The sequence below is a fragment of the Lipotes vexillifer genome, unplaced genomic scaffold (genome assembly GCF_000442215.2).
Source record: "Lipotes vexillifer unplaced genomic scaffold, Lipotes_vexillifer_v1.1 scaffold16, whole genome shotgun sequence".
Classification (NCBI taxonomy): Eukaryota; Metazoa; Chordata; class Mammalia; order Artiodactyla; family Lipotidae; genus Lipotes; species Lipotes vexillifer.
The window spans coordinates 1,156,438-1,178,048 of NW_006778983.1; the positions used below are offsets into that span (position 1 = coordinate 1,156,438).

Below are 21,611 nucleotides of genomic sequence, written 5' to 3' on the forward strand. Positions count from 1 at the left end.
ACATTGACTATTCTTCTAATTTAAACAGTTACATAGCTTTCCAACATTCGGAATACATTTTATTCCATATTCCATTTTATAATATTGTGGGAAACTTAGGAAGTACTTTTTCATTTTGTAACAAATATTCATGTAACCAAATTTCTGATTACATATTTAATGTTTTTTCTTAGTATAAACCCATAGATATGGAAATCTTGTGTCAATAGGTATGCATTGCTTTTTTAAATATTTTACAATTTTTGATAGATATTGGCAAATTTCTGCCGAGAAATACTATACTAATGTACTTTTACAGTGTGTGAGAATTTCCACTTCCTTAAGACTTTCTCCTCAATACCCAGCTTATTATTATGGAGTGCTGTGAGCCATAAAAAATATAAATTATTAATTTATTGCATCTATATTTTGGTTAAAATATTTTTAAATGTATTGTTTATGGTAACAGAAAAACAGATATAAGCCCAATTTTTCATTTTGGTTAGTTTGGCACATAAGAAGCACTTAGTCAATATTTATTGGTTGATTGGGTGTTATCTTGCTTTCTGCATCTTCCTTTGAATATATTGAAGAGAACTATTCCATGTTCTTTTCTTTAAGGAGAAATGAAAGAATTTATTTGTTGAAAAATATTATGTATCTTGATATGAATTTGTGGAAACTATAAAGTATTGATAGAAAAAAAGGTATTAACTCCTTTCTTCTCCTATATCTTTTTTTACTGGGACCTTCTACTTGCCTCTGAACAAACACAAAGACCTTTGGGTCTTATATGAGTCTAAGACTTATAAATCATGTCTTTCCTTGATATGACCTGCTTTGAATATCAGCAGTCTGGGTACATGCTTTTTCCATTTTAGATTTGGGAAACACCTGTACTTCTGGAGAGATAAAAATGCTTTTTAATCAGCAACAGTGATGCAGTTGGAAATATTTTTTTCTTATTTCACATACATAACTATTCGAGCCAACTAGTTAAGATTAATAGTTATTTGATTTTTGTTTCCTTTCAGAGACACTTTTTTTGCTTAAAAAGTAAGACCCTTAAAAAGGGCACATGATTCTCAATATTCAGAAAAGATGTACTTTTCTTTTGAAGTTTACCTTACCATTTTAAATTATGGAAAACTTCAGGTGTATATAAAAGCCAAGAATATACTCTAATGTACATTATTGTGCTGGCTGCCATTTTGGCAGTTCACACCTTTCAGTTTCACAGTTAATGATTTTAATAAGAATGCCTCTATCTCGGAATTTTAATGTGTTTTTCCCTAGGTATCCTTTTTTTTGGTATCATTAAATGGTTATTCATTAGGTATTTAGTCTTTATATTTTCCTTGATCTGATTTTTTTAAATAGCTATTTCATTTTTCATGTTTGGCTCAGTTTCTGTTAGTCACTAGGGCATTTATTTTAATTTTGTTCTTCTTCATGCTCTTAAATGAAATAATATTGAATATTGTTGCCTGTTAAATGACGTATGTGAGGAGACCCTTGAATGGAACCTAGGAAGTGTTACCTTGAAAATACAGGGGATGTACAAACACTGAAGTCTTCTCAAATGGTGAAACATTTTTTAAAGGTTGATATTCAGTTTCATGCATATTCAGAAAAGTGTTCCCATTCTCTTTGAGCCAAAATTAGTATGCACAGGCACAATCTCTGTTTTCCTTAATTGCTTACTGCAACTGACATTCTTTATTGAATTTCTATATCACTCTTATGGAAGTGATTGTTTCAGTATGTTACATAAGTGATCTTCCTCATTGTTTTGTGTATATATATATATATATATTTTGCTTTGTGTATTTTTAAAGCTTTTAAAAACCACTTAAAAATATGTACAGGGTTCTTATCTTTAAATTTTCACTGTTTACACATGTTTGCGCACACACACACGCTCTCTCACATTTCTGGAAGACTTTGAAGAGAGGATTTTTTTAAAGACTGGAGATGCTATGATGAGACTGAGTTAAGTGGGGGGAATGCCATGTTGCTGAGGGTGAGGGTATACAGTCACTTAAGCATTAGATCCTAATAGAACACTAGATTCTGGGGTGAAGGCCGTGGAATATTTTTACTTGCTCAGGCCTTGGAGTTATGCAAACAGAAGCTATTGCAAACTCAAAGTTTCATGACTGAAAAAGTAAACTTGTACATTTGTGTGTGTGTGTGTGTGTGTTTTTTTTATAGGTTCAAAAAGGCATTTGAATCTGAGCCAACACTACAGTCAGGAATTAATTATGCGGTCCTCCTCCTGGCATCTGGGCACCAGTTTGAATCTTCCTTTGAGCTCCGAAAAGTTGGTAATTACAGCTTGACGCTTTCCATGGAAATCAAGAAACTGTACCCAACGATACAAAGAAAAAGAATCTTTGATAGTTAGTCCCTTTGCTTTCTGTCCCATCTGACTTCCTAAAAAACAAATTACATCTCCTTATTTAATGTTTCATATTGTTGTGCAAGATCCTGACATTGGGTTGTAATTCAGTTTTTAGTTTATTTTACCTGATATTTTTAATTCCAGCTCAAACTAATATTAAAAATACGGGCTCTGCATTCAGCCCTCAACTGCCAAATAAGTTAGTGTTTTGTGGAACATCAGGGAAGTTTCCTATCTTAGATTGATTTTGCTTTCCTGGGGCTGGAAGAAAGAAAGGAAGAAAGGGAGGAAGGAAACTCTGATATTTCCTGTTTCTGTTTCTTGTACACCTGCCCATATGATTTCAGTTTTGTTGGAGGTGGAACCTCCCAAGCCCCTAGAACAACAGGTCAAGCAGATGGCAGTCTTGGCAGTGACTGGTCTCCTCAGAGACCATCTCTGAATTGTAGCCATTGGTAGAATGTGCTTTTTTCCCTTTTATCAGTGGACATTGTCTCATATGATGACCCTTCTTTGGAATTTTTGAAGATTAGGATATCTCAGTGAAAAAATTTTGTGTGATTTCCTTGGTTCTGGCTTTGATAACATTTTTTAAGGTTCTAGATATTGAATACTATCTAAGGTAATCAGATTTTGCTCTCTTTTGAGTGTCTAACCCCTCTCTTTCACAACTCTTGCAGGAGTTTTTACTACAGACATAGAAATAGTTTGCCATATTTTTCGTAGAGGAAAAAAATTTTATCTTAGTTAAGCTATGAATTGTAGAAGAAACTTTTCCTTTAAGATTTTTAACTGGAGAAATGTTTTGTTTAATTTGTCATAAGAAAAAATGAGCCCTGGACTTTTTTTTTTACATTATTTGGGAAGTTTTTGACTATAATCTCTTCAAATATTTTCTCGGGTCCTTTCTCTCTACTTCTCCTTCTGGGACCCCTATAATGTGAATGTTGTTGCATTTAATGTTGTCCCAGAGGTCTCTTAGGCTCTTCATTTCTTTCAGTCTTTTTTCTTTATTCTGTTCCGCAACAGTGAATTCCACCGTTCTGTCTTCCAGGTCACTTATCGGTTCTTCTGCCTCAGTTTTTCTGCTATTGATTCCTTCTAGTGTTTTTTTTTTTTTTTTTTTTTTTTGCGGTACGCGGGCCTCTCACTGTTGTGGCCTCTCCCGTTGCGGAGCACAGGCTCTGGACGCACAGGCTCAGCGGCCATGGCTCACATGCCTAGCTGCTCCGCAGCATGTGGGATCCTTCCGGACTGGGTCACGAACCCGTGTCCCCTGCATCGGCAGGTGGACTCTCAACCACTGCGCCACCAGTGAAGCCCCCTTCTAGTGTATTTTTTATTTCTGTTATTGTGTTGTTCATCTCTGTTTGTTTCTTCTTTAATTCTTCTAGGTCTTTGTTAAACATTTCTTGCATCTTCTCGATCTTTGCCTCCATTCTTTTTCCGAGGTCCTGGATCATCTTCACTATCATTATTCTGAATTCTTTTTCTGGAATGTTGCCTATCTCCACTTCATTTTGTTTTTTTTCTGGGGTTTTATCTTCTTTTTTCATCTGGTACATAGCCCTCTGCCTTTTCATCTTGTCTGTCTTTCTGTGAATGTGTTTTTTGTTCCACAGCCTGCAGGATTGTAGTTCTTCTTGCTTCTGCTGTCTGCCCTCCAAACTTTTTTAAACAGTGAAAAATATCTAGACGGTAAGAACTTGGTGAAAAGTTATAATCATCCATCAGCAATAGTGCTTTAATAATTTGACCCTAGAGATCAAGAACCTTAATAGTGCTGTTCCTGGGACCAAGTATAACACTACCTCTGAGACTCTATCCTATGGAAATAATCCTAGATATGGAACAAATTTTATGCTGTATGATGTTTATTCCTGTATTCCTTGGAAGGGTGGGTAGAGAGGGGTTGGAGAGAGAGAGATACTAAATATAAAATATTAGAGCCGTGTTCTTAACTCTAAACTTAAAAGATTACTATCTGCATGTAGGATCAGTTTTCATACATCATGTGGAAAAAACATAAAAGCTAATTCATAAAAGATATACAAACACATGAGAAGACAGTCCATCTCAGTGGTTTAAAAAGGACAATGTTTCCTTTTTCCTCCATCAGATTGGCAAAGATGAAAGGACATGATAGTGTCCATAATATCAGCACTTAAAATGGGCATATTTTCTGTCCCCAACAAATCCAGGTTTAGGACTTTATTACAAAGAAATAATTGAACAAGTGCACAAAGCGACATGTATAAGAATGTTTATAGTAATAAAAAGCAGCCACCATCTGTATTTGGGTAAATTAAAATGACCCATCCATATACTAAAATACTATTTTCCATTAAAAGAAAAAACATTTTTTCTGAATGCTGAATGGCTTAGGGTAACAATCATGTGACAAATTTATGCCAAGGCTAATGTTAATATCACCCTCATAGAATGTACTTCTGGCAAGCATGAATAAATCTGAAATTTTATTTTAAAACTAATATTGTAATTTTACTATTAAACACTTTCATAGTCCCTATTTAAATGTTTAAATGGTTTGGCACTAGATCAGTCCTGCATTCATTGTTCCCAAGTACGACACAAAAAAGAGACATTCATTTTCAACTGAGGTTGATAGAGACACGTATTTTTAGTGTCTGATTTTCTCCCTGCACTTTCTTCTTCCATTTGTATTTGTTGTATTTTTTGTGTCCAGATAGGAGATCATGGATGTTGTTGCATACACATCTGTAATTTTTTTCATCTCATGAAATTTTAAGGTGGCAAAGCTGTTCTTTTTAATTTATCATCACAAAATGTGAAGAATACCCAGATGGAATTTTTCCTAAAAGTTTCTTGGCTTAAGTGGAATTATATGATAAAAAGCAGCATAAAGATTGTTTTGTTCTGTTTTGTATTCTGCGGTACGCGGGCCTCTCCCTGTGTGGCCTCTCCCGTTGCGGAGCACAGGCTCTGGACGCGCAGGCTCAGTGGCCATGGCTCACGGGCCTAGCCGCTCCGCGGCATGTAGGATCTTTCCAGACCGAGGCACGAACCTGTATCTCCTGCATCGGCAGGCGGACTCTCAACCACTGCGCCACCAGGGAAGCCCAGCATAAAGTATTTTAAAGGTTGTTTTGTTTTGTTAAAGTATAATTTTCAAAAAAGATAAATTTATGACTCTCAGAAAATATAAAATATTATTCTATTTAATTCACTTAACATGGAAACAGTAGGAGGCTATGTCCCGTTTAAAGTTTATTTAAGAAGCTAGGGTATTCATAATTGAAGAAAGAAATGTTAGAATCAGATATCCGAGTTTGATTGTTTTAAAAAGCTTGTTTATGTCCAACAGGTTATAGATCTTAGGGATTCACTGTTTAACTAGGCAGAAATTATTTACAGCTCCCCTGAACAAAAACATATTATACAAGTTAACAGGTAAACTTCTCTAAGATCGTTAATAAATAGTGAGATGAGCTAGCTACACTTTCCCTAGACAGTCCTTGAGTGGCCTTATGCCTCCATATGATATTGAAATGACATGTTCCACATTTTTACCTTACTCCCAAATCTCAGATAACTTTCCTGACATTTAGTAACTTTCCAGTCATATGTTATGGATGTTAGTGGCAATTCTACGGAGATATATTTTTTTTAAGCAAACGAATCCTTCCAAATGCAAATATAATACAAGGCAGAGTAGAGATAAAAAGTTAGAATGAAATGCAAAGAACCCAGAAGTAACAAAACAATGTTAAAAAAGAACAAAGTTGGAGGATTTACATGACCTGATTTCAAGTCTTGTTACAAAGCCACAGTATTCAAGACAGTGTTATTTGTCAGTTTCCTTATTTCTTTAACTTTGTAAGTGTATAATAAATGTTTTTGCATAATTATGATAGCATTTTACTCTTGTAAACTATATATACTGTATACATTTATACTTCAACTGATGGATAGAATTTCAGTATATTTCCCTTTCAAGTAATTAAAGAATCCATGATATAGTAAGGGAAAGAAGGAGGTTACACAACAAGAGGTTGAGTGTTATCACCTTTTCATTTACGCATATATGCATATATAAAAATTCTAGAATGATGTACATCAGTGTGACACTGGCAGTTATTTTGTGGTTTTCAAATGGAGGGAAATTTTCACTTGCTTCTGTGTACCTTTCTGATTAGTCTGCTTTTTTTTCTTTTTACAGTGAACTTAAGCCCTTTTTAGAATCAGAAACTTAACAAAACTATTTTAATCTGAAAGGAGGAATGAAAGCTTAGTTTTGCTTTTTAATAAAACGTCAGCTCTGCCTGCCTGTCATGTGTTGTAAAGTTATTCTTCCTATTCATCTTCTAGGGGTGAAGCTCAGTAGCCTTCTTGGTAAAAAGGGAAACTTGGAAAAGCTCCAGAGCTACTGGGAAGTTGGATTTTTCCTGGGAGCAAGTGTCCTGGCCAATGACCACTTGAGAGTCATTCAAGCATCTGAAAAGCTTTTTAAACTGAAGACACCTGCATGGTAATAGTAAATTGTTAGGTGTTCGTACAGTTATGTTTGATAAAAGCTCCTCCTATCACTTGTTTCTAAATTGTTAAATCTGTTGAACTGACAATTAGGGGATTTTATTTGCTTAGAGAATAAAATGCAGAATCTAGAGGAAAAAAGTGATTGATGCTCGTAAATAAAATGTGTTATATGTAGGTTCTGATGGCTTTGGACACAGGTGTGTCCACCAGCCACCAAGCTTAGCCTTTCCATCACACTTACCAACCTGCTAGCCTAGGTTGGGCAGTGTCACCCACTTGAATCATGCAAAGGCCTCGAATTTTACACCTGCAACTCTAATCAGCACATTCACAAGCTTCCATCTCAGCCTTCCCAGCCTCTGCTCGAAACATGTGCCCTTTGTTTCCTTCATGATCTAATCTCACTTTTGGGATTCTCATTCTTGATTTTCACTTCTTTTTACTCAGGGTTTACTGACACATTTAGATGTTTCCTGTATTATGTGTGTTTTTCTAATTTCAAATTTTTCTTGGGATGTACTCAAGTCTCATCACTATGGATGTGGTAATTGGAGAGATGAAAACAAAATTCCATCTGCATTTAGGACTGTTTGTTTTTTGTGTTTTTTTTGCGGTATGCGGGCCTCTCACTGTTGTGGCCTCTCCTGTTGCGGAGCACAGGCTCCGGACGCGCAAGCTCAGCGGCCACGGCTCACGGGCCTAGCCACTCTGCGGCATGTGGGGTCTTCCCGGACCAGGGCATGAACCCGTGTCCCCTGCATCGGCAGGCGGACTCTCAACCACTGCGCCACCAGGGAAGCCCAGGACTGTTTTATTTAATGCTAATTTTATCGTGCATCACATGTAGTGATTGACCGTTAGCTGTAAAGACTTTTAAAGGTTAACTATGATATCAAGAAAGGCTCAGAGCACTCAGAGCTCAGGCCACTGACTTCTTTTCATCAGAGGGACCGTTTGAGGAAATTCCCACCATGGTAGACCTTCATGGCTTCTTAAAGCATCTCCTCACATTCAGATCTCCTTTATTAGCAAATCCTCCCCAGCATTGCTCTCATAGTGATCTTTCTAAAATGCATGTTTGACCCTTCCCCTCCACTGAAATCTTTAAATCAGCGTAGTTTAATGGCTCCTCACAGCCTAAGGGATAAAGTCCACCTCCTTGGCGTGGCAAACAAGGTTTGCCCTTAGTCATTAAACCTCAGCTCTTGTCACACCCCTAGGTTTATGCTGCTCTCTATTTACTCTGAACATGCCAGTTTCTGACGTCATGCCATTGTGTCTCAGCACACACTGAGCATCGTCTTCCAGCCCTCTTCACCTGGGGAACACTCGCAAATCACATCAGCTCATAAATCACATGCTGGCCTAAAACGTTTCCCCACACCCAGAGAGACGATGGTGGATGTTGTTACATACACTGTGATTCTTTCATCTCCGGAAATTTTCTTCTTTCGTGTTTCCATCGTTCTTTAGTCATATCTCTATTGATACTGACTGTATGACTTTTGTTAGTCGTATCTCTGTGAGTTACAGCTCCGTGGGCATTTATTTCATGGTGCTATAATACCTGTTACATTTCTGTCTCCTCAACACCATGTGCAGCTTGAGGACAGGGCTGTACTGTCAGTAGCATGTCGACAGCAGGCATTCAGCAAATGGCATGAAAATAACTGAACCAATAAATGCACACGTTTACATGCAGCCAAGTTGGTTATTTCTTTATGTGACCATTCCGATGATGGCTGAAGAGGAGACTGAAGCATGGTTATAAAGAGCTTTGGTCTGAGGTGTCTTGGCCTCTGTTGACAAGAAAACAGACGTTATTTTATGCAATAGTAATAACAACCACAAAACAATGCTTTGTTTTCATTAGCTTAATGTTAACTTCCATGTCTATAGTTTACAAAGCGCTTGCTTACCCATTATCTCATATAATTATCTTGCTCCTCATTTTTTCCTGACTTTTTCCTTTGAGGCACCATCTGTCTTAAGGTTTGAGGATATTTGTATAATATATACGAGCTGAGTTACTTTAGAGCAAAATAGTATACCTTATGATCGGTCTACTTAGAAAAGCTTTCTCAAGGGAACATATTTTAAGACAAATGCATTAACCACTTTCTTGAATAGAATAGGCATTACTTTAAAAGTCATGTTTTAAGTAGATGTGTTGTTCAGTCCAAGGTACTTAAGCTGTCTAAACCTCAGTTTCCTCATCTTTACAATGGAGGTAAAATGGCCTACTTTACTGAATTTTTGTGAGATTTAAGTGAGATAACATGTGATAGTACATGACATCTAACAAATAATAAAGTTTAGTGACTTGGCATGCATAATTACTAATGCCATATTTAAATTACATTTACAGAGTAAGACTGGGATAGATGGAACAGGTGGTTCTAAATTTGCCTATTATGTGTCTTATATATTTTGATTTTTTCAGGTACCTCAAGTCTATTGTAGAGACGATTTTGATATATAAGCATTTTGTGAAACTGACTTCAGAACAGCCCGTGGCCAAGCAGGAACTTGTGGACTTCTGGATGGACTTCCTGGTTGAGGCCACAAAGACAGATGTCACTGTAGTTAGGTTTCCAGTAAGTACTCTTCACGTCACCCTAAGGACATTTATGTTTTGTTTCCATCTTGCACTTGTGATTGTGACTGTATTAATGTGCTGATTTTCATGCCCTAAAATGAAGATGGTCATCTGGTTAATATATTTATTTTCTACAAATTGATTTGCTTTAGCTTACTTTTTAAAATAACTTCTCACAATCAGAGAAATAAGATGCATTTTCATGTTTTTTAACATGAAACTTGTTGGTTTCCTTTGATAAGTTGTAACCTGTGCTTTCCCAAGAAAAGATTATCTCTTAGCTCAGGAAGTCAAGATATCTCTTCAGACCAGATGAATAGCTGTTTTGCATGCGTACTACAGTTTTGCTGACATTGTCAACATCAATATCATCAACATTATTGTGGTGAAAAGTGTCAGGCTCACCTGCATTGTTACTCCATCACTACCACTTACTACCCATGTGGGTCAGAGTTAGATGCGGTGTCCCCAGCCACTTTTTACAGTGCTTTAGAGGATGGAAAATGATGCCTTATAGGTTCTCGTCTGCAACTCATTTTGGCTAGTCTCTATCAAATTTACATATTTAAATGTATCACACACACACACACACACACACACACACATGCACATACACTTTAAAAATGTCCATCTCAGCTGGTGCCATCCCCATACTGATAGTTCTTGGAATACCATCCAAAGCAATATAGCTTTAGTATCCAATTCAAGAATTACTGGCAACTGACTGTGTACACAGATCTCTTCCCATGTCAAAGTGATGCCATAAATCTCTCTGTTTTGAGCTCTCTTTGTCTCAGTCTTTCATACTCAGAGGTGGTGACAACTCTCAATTTTTTTTTTTTCAATTCTTTTTATAAAATCCTGTGTTCTTGTTGGTAGGATCAAATGTTTCATTTAATTAAATCCATCACTGGCATTAACTCTCTTCCTTTACTCTTGCTTCCAGATGAAGCCATAAGCTCAGCAGGATCTTTAGTTGAAAAGCCTTTCAAACTAAAACACTTCACTCTATTTTCTAGCCTAGATAATGTGTAGTCTAGGAAAATACTTATCTCAGAGTGAGCTGGCAGCTTGCCTTTAGCTGGTGCTCTGATGGTAGTAAACGTGGTAGTGAAAGAAGACAGCACAGAACTGAACTATTTAATCAACTGTTGCTGGACTAAGAAAGTTGGCTATGAGAGGAAACCACTCATATTAGCTATTCTGAGCTAATTTAAATTACTTTAACATGAATTAGTCTGTCATAAGGTGAATATAAAAAAAAGTAAAACCAGAAAATAATAAGAGAGAAGCTAGGAGAATATAGGTATATACTCCAGGAAAGAGAGGCTTTCTTAAGCCAGAAAGGGACCTGTAAGCCCCAAAGGCAAACATTGACCAATTTGGTTTCATTAAAAATTCAAGTTTTTGTTCACCTTAAAAAAAAATCCACCATAAACATGGCAAATGCTAGATAGGGAGAGAATATTGAATACTAGTGCTGCAAAAGGATCAATTTGTCGAATATGCAAAAAAACAAAACAAACAAAAACAACTCCTACAGACTGATAAGCAAGAGAAACAGAAAAATGGTCAAATTCTATGAAAAGGTAAGTAACCTCACTAGGTAGCCAAAAAATGCAAATGAACACAAGACACCATCATACCTCTGCCATTTTGCATGTGTGCAAATATATGTGTAGGATAAATTCCCAGAAGTGGAATAGGTTCATATTGCATGTTGCCTTCTGTAGGGATGATATCAATTGACATTCCCACTGGCAATATATGAAACTGCCTGCTTTCACAAAGTCTCTCCAAACAAGTGTATTTATCAGATTTGTACTTTTGCTAAACGTATAAATGAAAAATGGCATATTGGGGTCGTTTGAATTAGTGTTTCTCTTATTATGCGTGAGTTTATGCACATGATTAAGTTCATATGTTTAAAAGACCACTCAGTGATTTAAAAAAAAGAGAAGAATTTGTTGCCAACATTTAAAAATGAAGAGTTGAACTTTCTGTGCTGGCTTTGAGGGAGTAAATGGTCTTGATACTGCTATAAATCGCTGTAAAATCTGAGATAATCTCTTCTTGGGAAAGCACATTTTACAACTTATCAAAGGAAACCACCAAAATTTATAAAACAACTGTTTGCAGGCATTAAACAGCAATCATGTGAGGGCTGCCATCCTTGAGAGGGGAGGTACTAGAGCTGAGTCCCACCTTCACCTCCTCTTTTTGCACTAAGGTTATTTTTCTGGCTGCAGCCCAAGGAAGTGGCTTCTCCCTGGGCAGCACCGGCAGGGATCAGTGTTCAGGATCCTAAGACAGCTGGAATATGAGGGACAGGGTGTTGGAGAAGGGGGAGCCTTGACGAGTGAGCCCCAGGATTCTGCCTGCGTATTTCCCTTGAGCCCTAGGGCACCTCCTCGATGGCGTGAGCGAGGAGTAAGAACGTCCTGAATAAACACAAATTCCAGTCCCAATATTTGATTAAAATTGGGTTTTGGATGAAACCTACATGGCTTAAATAAACTATCAAGGTAAGTTCCCTTGCTGATTAGGAGATCAGGACCAGAAGTGGCAGAGAGCATCTTTTGGAAGGCTGACAAGTCTGCAGATATTCCAGAGCATAAATAATGCAGGGATAAGATGTTGGACTTTGAGCCCAGACTGTGGTCAACAAAGCATCTAGTTGAGAGTATAGAGCCCATGCTTTACAAGTAAAGGCAAAACTAAAACAAAGCTGCAATAAAAGTATGCCTTGATAGGATCAAGATCATACACGGATAATTTAACTGTCATGTAGGTGAAAACAAAAACAAAAACAAAAACACTTTGGAAAGATATTATCCTGAGCCTCTGCAATGTGTCATTCAGATGTATTAAAGATTACTAGACATTCTAAGGAGCAGGAAAAAGTGACATAATAAGAGCTAAAACCAGCCAATAGAGGTATTCCCCAAGGTGATTCTCATGTTGTAGTTCCCACGTAAGGACATCACATAAGTATAATACGATTTTAAGGAAAATAAAGGAAAAGATGGACAAAATGGATGGAAAGGTGGAGTATTTCAGCTGAAAAATAAAGTTTATAAAACGTCAAATGAAAAATAAGGAGAATTCACAGAAAAATCCAGATCTTTAACTACTCTTGAAACATTAAAGGGATGGGGAATTCGTAACTGCATTCTCCAAAAGCAGCAATCTCCTGAGCCAACTAGATGCTACCATTTAACAGGTCAATTACAGTCCCATTCATCCTGCTTCACTCACTCACCTTTTCCACTCACTCCCTGAAATCACTGGAATTTGTTGCCCATGCTCTACTGCATAGAGAAAGGCAAGCTTCTAGTGCCTGTGGTTCTGCGTCAGTCACTATAACTCTTCGTGTCCTTAGAGTAGCAGCTTCTATAGCTCACACTTGTGAAGGGTGTGATAGGTCTTGACTGGGGTGATTACCTTATCCTTCTTTGGAAGTGGGTTTGACCAGGTTACTTATATTAGAAAATATTTAGGGGAGATGGGGTCAAGATGGCAGAATTGAAGGACGTGCGAGCACTCCCTCTTGCGAAAGCACCAGAATCACAATTAATTGCTGAACAGTCATCAACAGGAAGACATTGGAACTCACCAAAAAAGATACCCCATATCCAAAGACAAAGGAGAAGCCACAATGAGACTGTAGGAGGGGCGCAATCACAGTAAAATCAAATCCCATAACTGCTGGGTAGGTGACTCAAAAACCGGACAACAGTTATACCACAGAAGCCCACCCACTGGAGTGAAGGTTCTGAGGCCCACGTCAGGCTTCCCAACCTGGGGGTCCAGCAACAGGAGAAAGAGTTCCCAGATTCCTTTGAAGAACCAGTTAATGTAGGGATCTGAGTGTATGTATCATATTGAGAACTCCATAATGGACCACGTAACAAATAATGCTACTGGTGTGAATATTATTGAGAAGTAATCTGTCTATAAAATACAATACCAAGAAAAATAATCCAACAACACATTAAAAGTATCATATACAATGACCAAGTGGGATTTAACCCAGGGATGCAAGAATTCTTCAATATACGCAAATCAATCAATGTGATACAGCATATTAACAAACTGAGGAATAAAAACCATATGATCGTCTCAATAGATGCAGAAAAAGCTTTTGACAAAATTCACCATTTTTTAAAAAATAAATTTATTTATTTATTTATTTATGGCTGCGTTGGATCTTTGCTGCTGTGTGCGGGCTTTCTCTAGTTGCAGTAAGCGGGGGCTACTCTTCGTTGTGGTGCACAAGCTTCTCATTGCAGTGGCTTCTCTTGTGGCAGAGCACATGCTCTAGGCGCGCGGGCTTCAGCAGTTATGGCTCACAGGCTCTAGAGCGCAGGCTCAGTAGTTATGGCGCACAGGCTTAGTTGCTCCGTGGCGTGTGGGATCTTCCCAGACCAGGGCTTGAACCCGTGTCCCCCTGCATTGGGAGGTGGATTCTTAACCACTGCACCACCAAGGAAGTCCCAACACCCATTTTTGATAAAAACTATCCAGAAAGTGGGCATAGAGGGAACCTTCCTCAACATAATAAAAGCCATATATGACAGATCCACAGCAAACATCATTTTCAATGGTGAAAAACTGAAAGCATTTCTTCTAAGATCAGGAACAAGGCAAGGATGTCCACTCTCGCCACTATTATTCAACATAGTTTTGGAAGTCCTAGCCACGGCAATCGGAGAAGAAAAAGAAATAAAAAGGAATACAGGTTGAAAAAGAAAAGCAAAACTGTCACTGTTTGCAGATGACATGATAGTATACCTAGAGAATCCTAAAGATGCCACCAGAAAACTACTAGAGCTAATCAATGAATTTGGTAAAGTTGCAGGATACAAAATTAATGCACAGAAATCTCTTGCATTCCTATACACTAATGATGAAAAATCTGAAAGAGAAATTAAGGAAATACTCCCATGTACCACTGCAACAAAAAGAATAAAATACCTAGGAATAAACCTACCTAGGGAGACAAAAGACCTGTATGCAGAAAACTATAAACACTGATGAAAGAAATTAAAGATGATACCAATAGATGGAGAGATATACCATGTTCTTGGATTGGAACAATCAATATTGTGAAAATGACTATTCTACCCAAGGCAATCTACAGATTCAATGCAATCCCTATCAAATTACCAATGGCATTTTTTACAGAACTAGAACAAAAAATCTTACAATTTGTATGGAGACACAAAAGATCCTGAATAGCCAAAACAGTCTTGAGGGAAAAAAACGGAGCCAGAGGAATCAGACTCCCTGACTTCAGACTATACTAAAAAGCTACAGTAATCAAGACAGTATAGTACTGGCACAAAAACAGAAAGATCAATGGAACAGGATAGAAAGCCCAGAGATAAACCAACACACCTTGGGTCAACTAATCTATGACAAAGGAGGCAAGGATATACAATGGAGAAAAGACAGACTCTTCAATAAGTGGTGCTGGGAAAACTGGACAGCTACATGTAAAAGAATGAAATTAGAACACTCCCTAACACCATACACAAAAATAAACTCGAAACGGATTAAAGACCTAAATGTAAGACCGGACACTGTAAAACTCTTAGAGGAAAACATAGGAAGAACACTCTTTGACATAAATCACAGCAAGATGTTTTTTGACCCACCTCGTAGAGAAATGAAAATAAAAATGAAAATAAACAAATGGGACCTAATGAAACTTACAAGCTTTTGCACAGCACAGGATACTATAAACAGGATGAAAAGGCAACCCTCTGAATAGGAGAAATATTTGCAAATGAATCAATGGACAAAGGATTAATCTCCAAAATATATAAACAGCTCATGCAGCTCAATATTAAAAAAACAACCCAATTAAAAAATGGGCAGAAGGGGCTTCCCTAGTGGCACAGTGGTTGAGAATCTGCCTGCCAATTCAGGGGACACGGGTTCGAGCCCTGGTCTGGGAAGATCCCACATACCACGGAGCAACTAGGCCCGTGAGCCACAACTACTGAGCCTGCGCGTCTGGAGCCTGTGCTCCCCAACAAGAGAGGCCGCGATAGTGAGAGGCCCGTGCACCGTGATGAAGAGTGGTCCCCACTTGCCGCAACTAGACAAAGCCCTCGCACAGAAACGAAGACCCAAAACAGCCATAAATAAATAAATAAATTTAAAAAAAAAAAAAATGGGCAGAAGACCTAAATAGACATCTCTTCAAAGAAGATATACAGGTGGCCAAGAGGCACATGAAAAGCTGCTCAGCATCACTAATTATTAGAGAAATGCTAAACAAAACTACAATGAGGTATCACCTCACACCAGTTAGATTGTACATCATCAGAAAATCTACAAACAACAAATGCTGGAGAGGGTGTGGAGAAAAGGGAACCCTCTTGCACTGTTGGTGGGAATGTGAATTGATACAGCCACCATGGAAAACAGTATGGAGCGTCCTTAAAAAACTAAAAATAGAATTACCATATGACCCAGCAATCCCACTACTGGGCATATAGCCAGAGAAAACCATAATTCCAAAAGACACATGCGGGCTTCTCTCTTGGCGCGGTGGTTGAGAGTCCGCCTGCCGATGCAGGGGACACGGGTTCGTGCCCCGGTCCGGGAAGATCCCACAGGCCGCGGAGCGGCTGGGCCCGTGAGCCATGGCCGCTGAGCCTGCGTGTCCGGAGCCTGTGCTCCACAACAGGAGAGGCCACAACAGTGAGAGGCCCGTGTACCGCAAAAAAAAAAAAAGACACATGCGCCCCAGTGTTCGTTGCAGCACTATTTACAATAGCCAGGTCATGGAAGCAACCTAAATGCCCATCGACAGATGAATAGATAAGGAAGATATGGTACATATATACAATGGAATATTAATCATCCATAAAAAGGAATGAAATTGGGTCATTTGTTGAGACCTGGATAAATCTAGAGACTGTCAAACGGAGTGAAGTCAGAAAGAGAAAAACAAATATTATATATTAACGCATGTATGTGGCACCTAGAATAATGGTACAGATGACCCGGTTTGCAGGGCAGAAATAGAGACACAGATATAGAGAACAAACATATGGACACCAAGGGGGGAAAGCGGGGTGGGGTGGTGCTGGTGGTGGTGTGATGAATTGGGAGATTGGGGTTGACATTTATACACTAATATGTATTAAAAAGATAAGAACCTGCTGTATAAAAATAAAATACAAAAAAAAAATGAAAATATTTAATTTAATTGTCTTCATTTATCTCACTACCATATCCATTCTCATGCTTCCAAGAAATAAGTGTGACCCTGGGCAAAAGAAAAGAGGCGAAAGTTTCTTTGGGAAATGAAAGGTCCCATCATTTATTATTATTTGAGTTCAGGTTGATTTATTCTTTTTCCTGACCTCTCTTCTGTGTATATTTTCTTTCCTTCCTACATTGGAGACCATCAACCCATCACTTAAGGTCAGGCAAAAAGAGGGAAGAGATATGGGAACATATGTATATGTATAACTGATTCACTCTGTTATAAAGCAGAAACTAACACACCATTGTAAAGCAATTATACCCCAATAAAGATGTTAAAAAAAAAAAAGGTCAGGCAAGAAGAAGAGGAGGTGGTGTTTTCACAGACGCTATAGGAGCTTAGATATGAACCTCTACTTAATATCTGCTCTTTAGAGTTTACAGGCCTTGCTGTCTTCCTTCACACTTCAGAAGTTAGCCGTTAATTGTAATGTTAACCGATATAAAAGACTAGAAACTAAAAGCAAGAATGTGTATACTCTCTAGCAAGTTGTATCCAGCTGGTTTTGTCAGATTGCCTCCTTTTTTCTTGTCTTTTCTCAGGCTTTCTGTGACATCCACAATACCTGCTACAAATTCTTCACATTTTGTCGTTTCAAGGCCAGTTCAAAGGGCTCAGCGAGCATTAGAGAATAATAATTTCAACCAGTTTTTTATTCCTTATCTCAAGATAAGAAACACATAGTTCATATTTTACCTATTAGAAATATTTGAGACAATACCACCATCATTTAAGAAGACAGGAAATAATCTGTGCTGTGCTTTTCTAATGTTAGATAGCAGGCCACGTCATTAGGGAACAAGGTGTGTTCTCATTGTCAGCGGAGTGACTTGGGTGCGATTTTGGGAAACCCACCTTTTATTCCCTATTATTCGTTTTAATTTCACAAACACTTGGATACTCAGATTTGAGAGCACCACTTCTGCCAAATTCAGATTGAATATTAATGATTTTCATTATTATTAATTGGTGCCACTTAAGCTGTCTGTTGATGGGAATTTGGACCTTGATTTACACAATATGTTTCTGAATCAGACTATGTTTCCCAGTGGGCTCTTACTGTGTGTTTATTTTGATACATGCCATCTTATTTTCATAGCTAGAGCCTGACCAAGGATTCTTTATGCCCTTAAAGTTTTTTATGCTCAAGTAAAGAAAATTTTGTCTTTCTAATCCCCTTTCTCTAGTTCTCTGTACCTTAACTTAAAGAAAAAGAAGTATTCCGGTTTCTCTGAGTGTAAAGTATTTTCTTTTCTTTCCAAGTATTTCTACTTAAGACTGCACAGAAATTTTGAGCTAGATAGGTGCCTTTAAGTGTTTGTCCAAATAGGTAATATCTGTAGCACCTTTGAAATCAGGGCATGTGTGGCATTTTAATGTTATTTGCTCCTAATATGAGATATTAGCAATAATATAATACATCATCCAGTCCTTTGATGGAAATTCTCATCTCACTTGTCACATATCCTCATATATCTCCAAAATAGGAGCAAAGTTAGTCTCTTTCTCTCACAAAGTTAAATAAATCATTATTAAAGATACCGGTCTTATCTTTTTTTTTTTTTCTTCTTTTTCGGTACTTGGGCCTCTCACCGTTGTGGCCTCTCCCGTTGCGGAGCACAGGCTCCGGACGCGCAGGCTCAGCGGCCATGGCTCACGGGCCCAGCCGCTCCACGGACTGTGGGATCTTCCCGGACTGGGGCACGAACCCGTGTCCCCTGCATCGGCAGGCGGACTCTCAACCACTGCGCCACCAGGGAAGCCCACCGGTCTTATCTTGAAGGCAGTGCAAAAACATTTTATTATTTCATGCAACTACATTCATTTCTTTGGTTTATATATAGAACTCTTTCAATAATCAAAATCATTTCTCAATCCCTTTATAAGGGTATGAAAACCATACTGCTACATCTTTACGATAAGGTGTGGCCGCAGAAAATCAAAAATAAGTATGTGACACTCTGTATATGGAATCTTTTCTGCGCACAGAATTATTTGTTTTACCACATTTCTGCCTTTCTGTGACACATTTATATTTATAGAAATAGATTATGGGGAAAGAATATGTAAAAGAAGAGATGTGTATCGATGTGGAACTGGATCACTTTACACCTGAAACATTGTAAATTAAGTATAAAAAAATAAAAATTTTTCAAAAACTAAAGTAAAACATTCTGTATTGATTGTAAGATAAAACAAAAGTTTTTGAATATAGATATACATATATGTATATATGTGTGTGTGTGTGTATATATATATATATATATATAATTAGTAGATTCCCTGGGGATAGCAAACCAACATATGGATTTCAAACATTTATTTCTAATTTCTTTAGCAATGAAAGGTGATGCATTACTGGAATTTATAATAATTGTTTAATACCATAAAATGCTCAAAGGACTCATAGGGGTAGCAACAATCAGAAGTTAAAATGGTTTTACTCCAGCGTTGGACTCAGCCTCATCCGTTAATCTCCCGTGTCAGTGCAGTGTTGTTATAACAGCTCTAAATGGCTTAAATCTTAAGTCACTAATATTAGCCTTATATTTTCAAGGTATTAATATTAGAACCAACCAAAATCTATCAACCTTCGTATTTGTCTATCAACAATGAAGTGGAGGAAAAGACAATATCTATCTGGCACGTACTTCCTGATGACAAGGTAAATTGTGCAATTATTAAGACAAGAGTATTCGTAGCGAAGGACTTTAGACCCTTTGGGCATTGATGTATTCCAGCAAATATATGCATTAGTTAAGAAGAAATAGCTTCCTGTGTATTTATCTTGGCATAAATACATTCTGTAATATAAAAACTGTTAGATTTTGGTTATGGATTTCACTCACTTAATAAAATATAATTCAACTGTTTGGATTTTTATTATAGATGGCATAGCCCTCCAAAGGGCACCCAAAATGGGATTGTTTCTGTTTTGCAAATTCATGCTATAAATTAAATTATGTGCCAAAGACCTGATACTTAAAATATATGATTTAAAGGATGCATATCTTAATTCTAGGAAGCCTGTCAGAATAACGCTATTTCTAGCCTTACGGTGTTATGATTAGAGTTATAATTGCATCTCGCCAGTTGGTTATCAGAGTAGCTGCTACATTTCAGATTAGCCACTGACTTATGTGCTGGGTACAACATGAGGTGGGCTGCGCTGCCACTGGTTTTCAAAAGAATCTTAAATGCTCTCACTTCTACTCATAACCATCATTTGGATAATCCTTACACTTCTATATTTCATCAGTTTTAATGCATGTACAAATCATCCTACTATTTTTTAAAAATAGAAACTTTTCAAGAGCTGATTCCAGTCCATAGGATAAACCACAGAACTGAGGAGTCTTGTAGCAAAGTAGTTTTGTGGGTTTTTTTGTAATTACTTTGTAAAATACCCTTCTCATTTTCCTTAAACATCATCCGTGCACTCAGCAAATCTTTATGGAGCACTTAGTCTGTGACAGGCACTACCAGGCTCTGTGTTAAGCACGAGGGAAACAGTGTATACAAAATAGGCCAGATTCCTGCCCAGGAGTTTACCTTCTACTCAGAGAACCAGAAGGTAAACAAATAAATAAAAGATAGAGACATATTAAATGGTGAAAAGCAGGAAATAAAGCAGAAAAGGGAATTAGGAAGTCTATTTGAGGGTATGGGGTTGCAGTTTTTTAAAATGTCAGTGTCAGTTTTTTGAAATGTCTTTGAGTCAACAGACCTGGGCTCAAATCCCTTGGGCAACATGGCATCTCCAAGCTGCGGTGTTCTCATCTGTGGAATAGAATAATAAGAATAATGTCCACCTCAAAAGTTGTGAAAATTAATCAAAATAATGTAGGTAGAGTATATTGCACAGAGCCTGGCATATAATGAATACCGAGTGTATTTTAACAACAGTAACGACAACAGTAATAAAATTGCGGCAGTATATGCAAACCCTAACATTGAAAGCCCAGAATTTAACCCTGCTCTTCTCCTTAGATGACATGGCAGCAATCATTTGGGAGGTTGTTCGTGTTATATTAGGGAACTGTGATATTGCAATTTATAGTAAGAAATATATATTTGATCTTAGGCCCTGTTTCTGCCACAGAGTTCCTAAAACCCTTGAATTTCTTAGGTGCTGAGAGTCACAGAGGTGTCTTTTGTTATGTTAATGAGGTGATGTTTGGAAAACACCTAAGGATGGGGTCTGATTGCCAGGGGAACCAACCAGGTGATTAGAGGATTGGAACTTTCATCCCCACACCCCTGACCTCCAGGGAGGGGACAGCGGCTCTGGTAAATTAATTGAACCGAAGGAAGGGCTCCTTGGAACCTACAGTCTCTACTCCACTTGGAGTCGTGCCATCATGACGAAATTGATAATGACTAATATATCTATATGCATCTCATTAACCTTGTTTTAAAGTACACAGTGTCTTATTTACATTATTTTAAATTATATGCATACATGTTCTCATAAGCAGAAGTAGAGTAGCCATCCACTTGAAACTACAAAACCAAGAGAGGTTAGAGACATGAACGTTATTATCTGGGAGAGATTTTCAGAAGCTTGATTGGGAAGAACAAGGTTATCCAAGGACACTTGGAAACAGAATGGGGCTAAGGGAATTAGCGATTAGCCAGGCCCTGAGAGTGAGTGGAGAGCCAGAAGTTATTTGGAAGACAGAAAAAGAAGAGAAAGTAAGCCAGAAATGTTTGGGAAAAGAGTACTATTTCCAGTTGTCATTATTTTCTTTTTCTGGAGGTTCTATTTTCAATACACTTAGCCTTGTTTTTATTCTCTTATGTTTTGTGACAATTGTAGAGACAAT

At 37.7% G+C, this 21,611-nt stretch overlaps 1 protein-coding gene across 1 annotated transcript in view; it reads left to right on the plus strand.

Annotated features, from left to right (window-relative positions):
* LOC103083473 (mitogen-activated protein kinase kinase kinase 5) overlaps nt 1–21,611 on the plus strand; it is a gene marked incomplete at its 3' end in the record, with an annotated part of 199,014 nt that overhangs the window by 119,842 nt on the left and 57,561 nt on the right. The window contains 4 exon segments of the mRNA XM_082930932.1: nt 2,194–2,306; nt 6,734–6,893; nt 9,345–9,498; nt 19,343–19,450. Of these exon segments, the coding sequence (XP_082787058.1) occupies nt 2,194–2,306; nt 6,734–6,893; nt 9,345–9,498; nt 19,343–19,450 (535 nt within the window).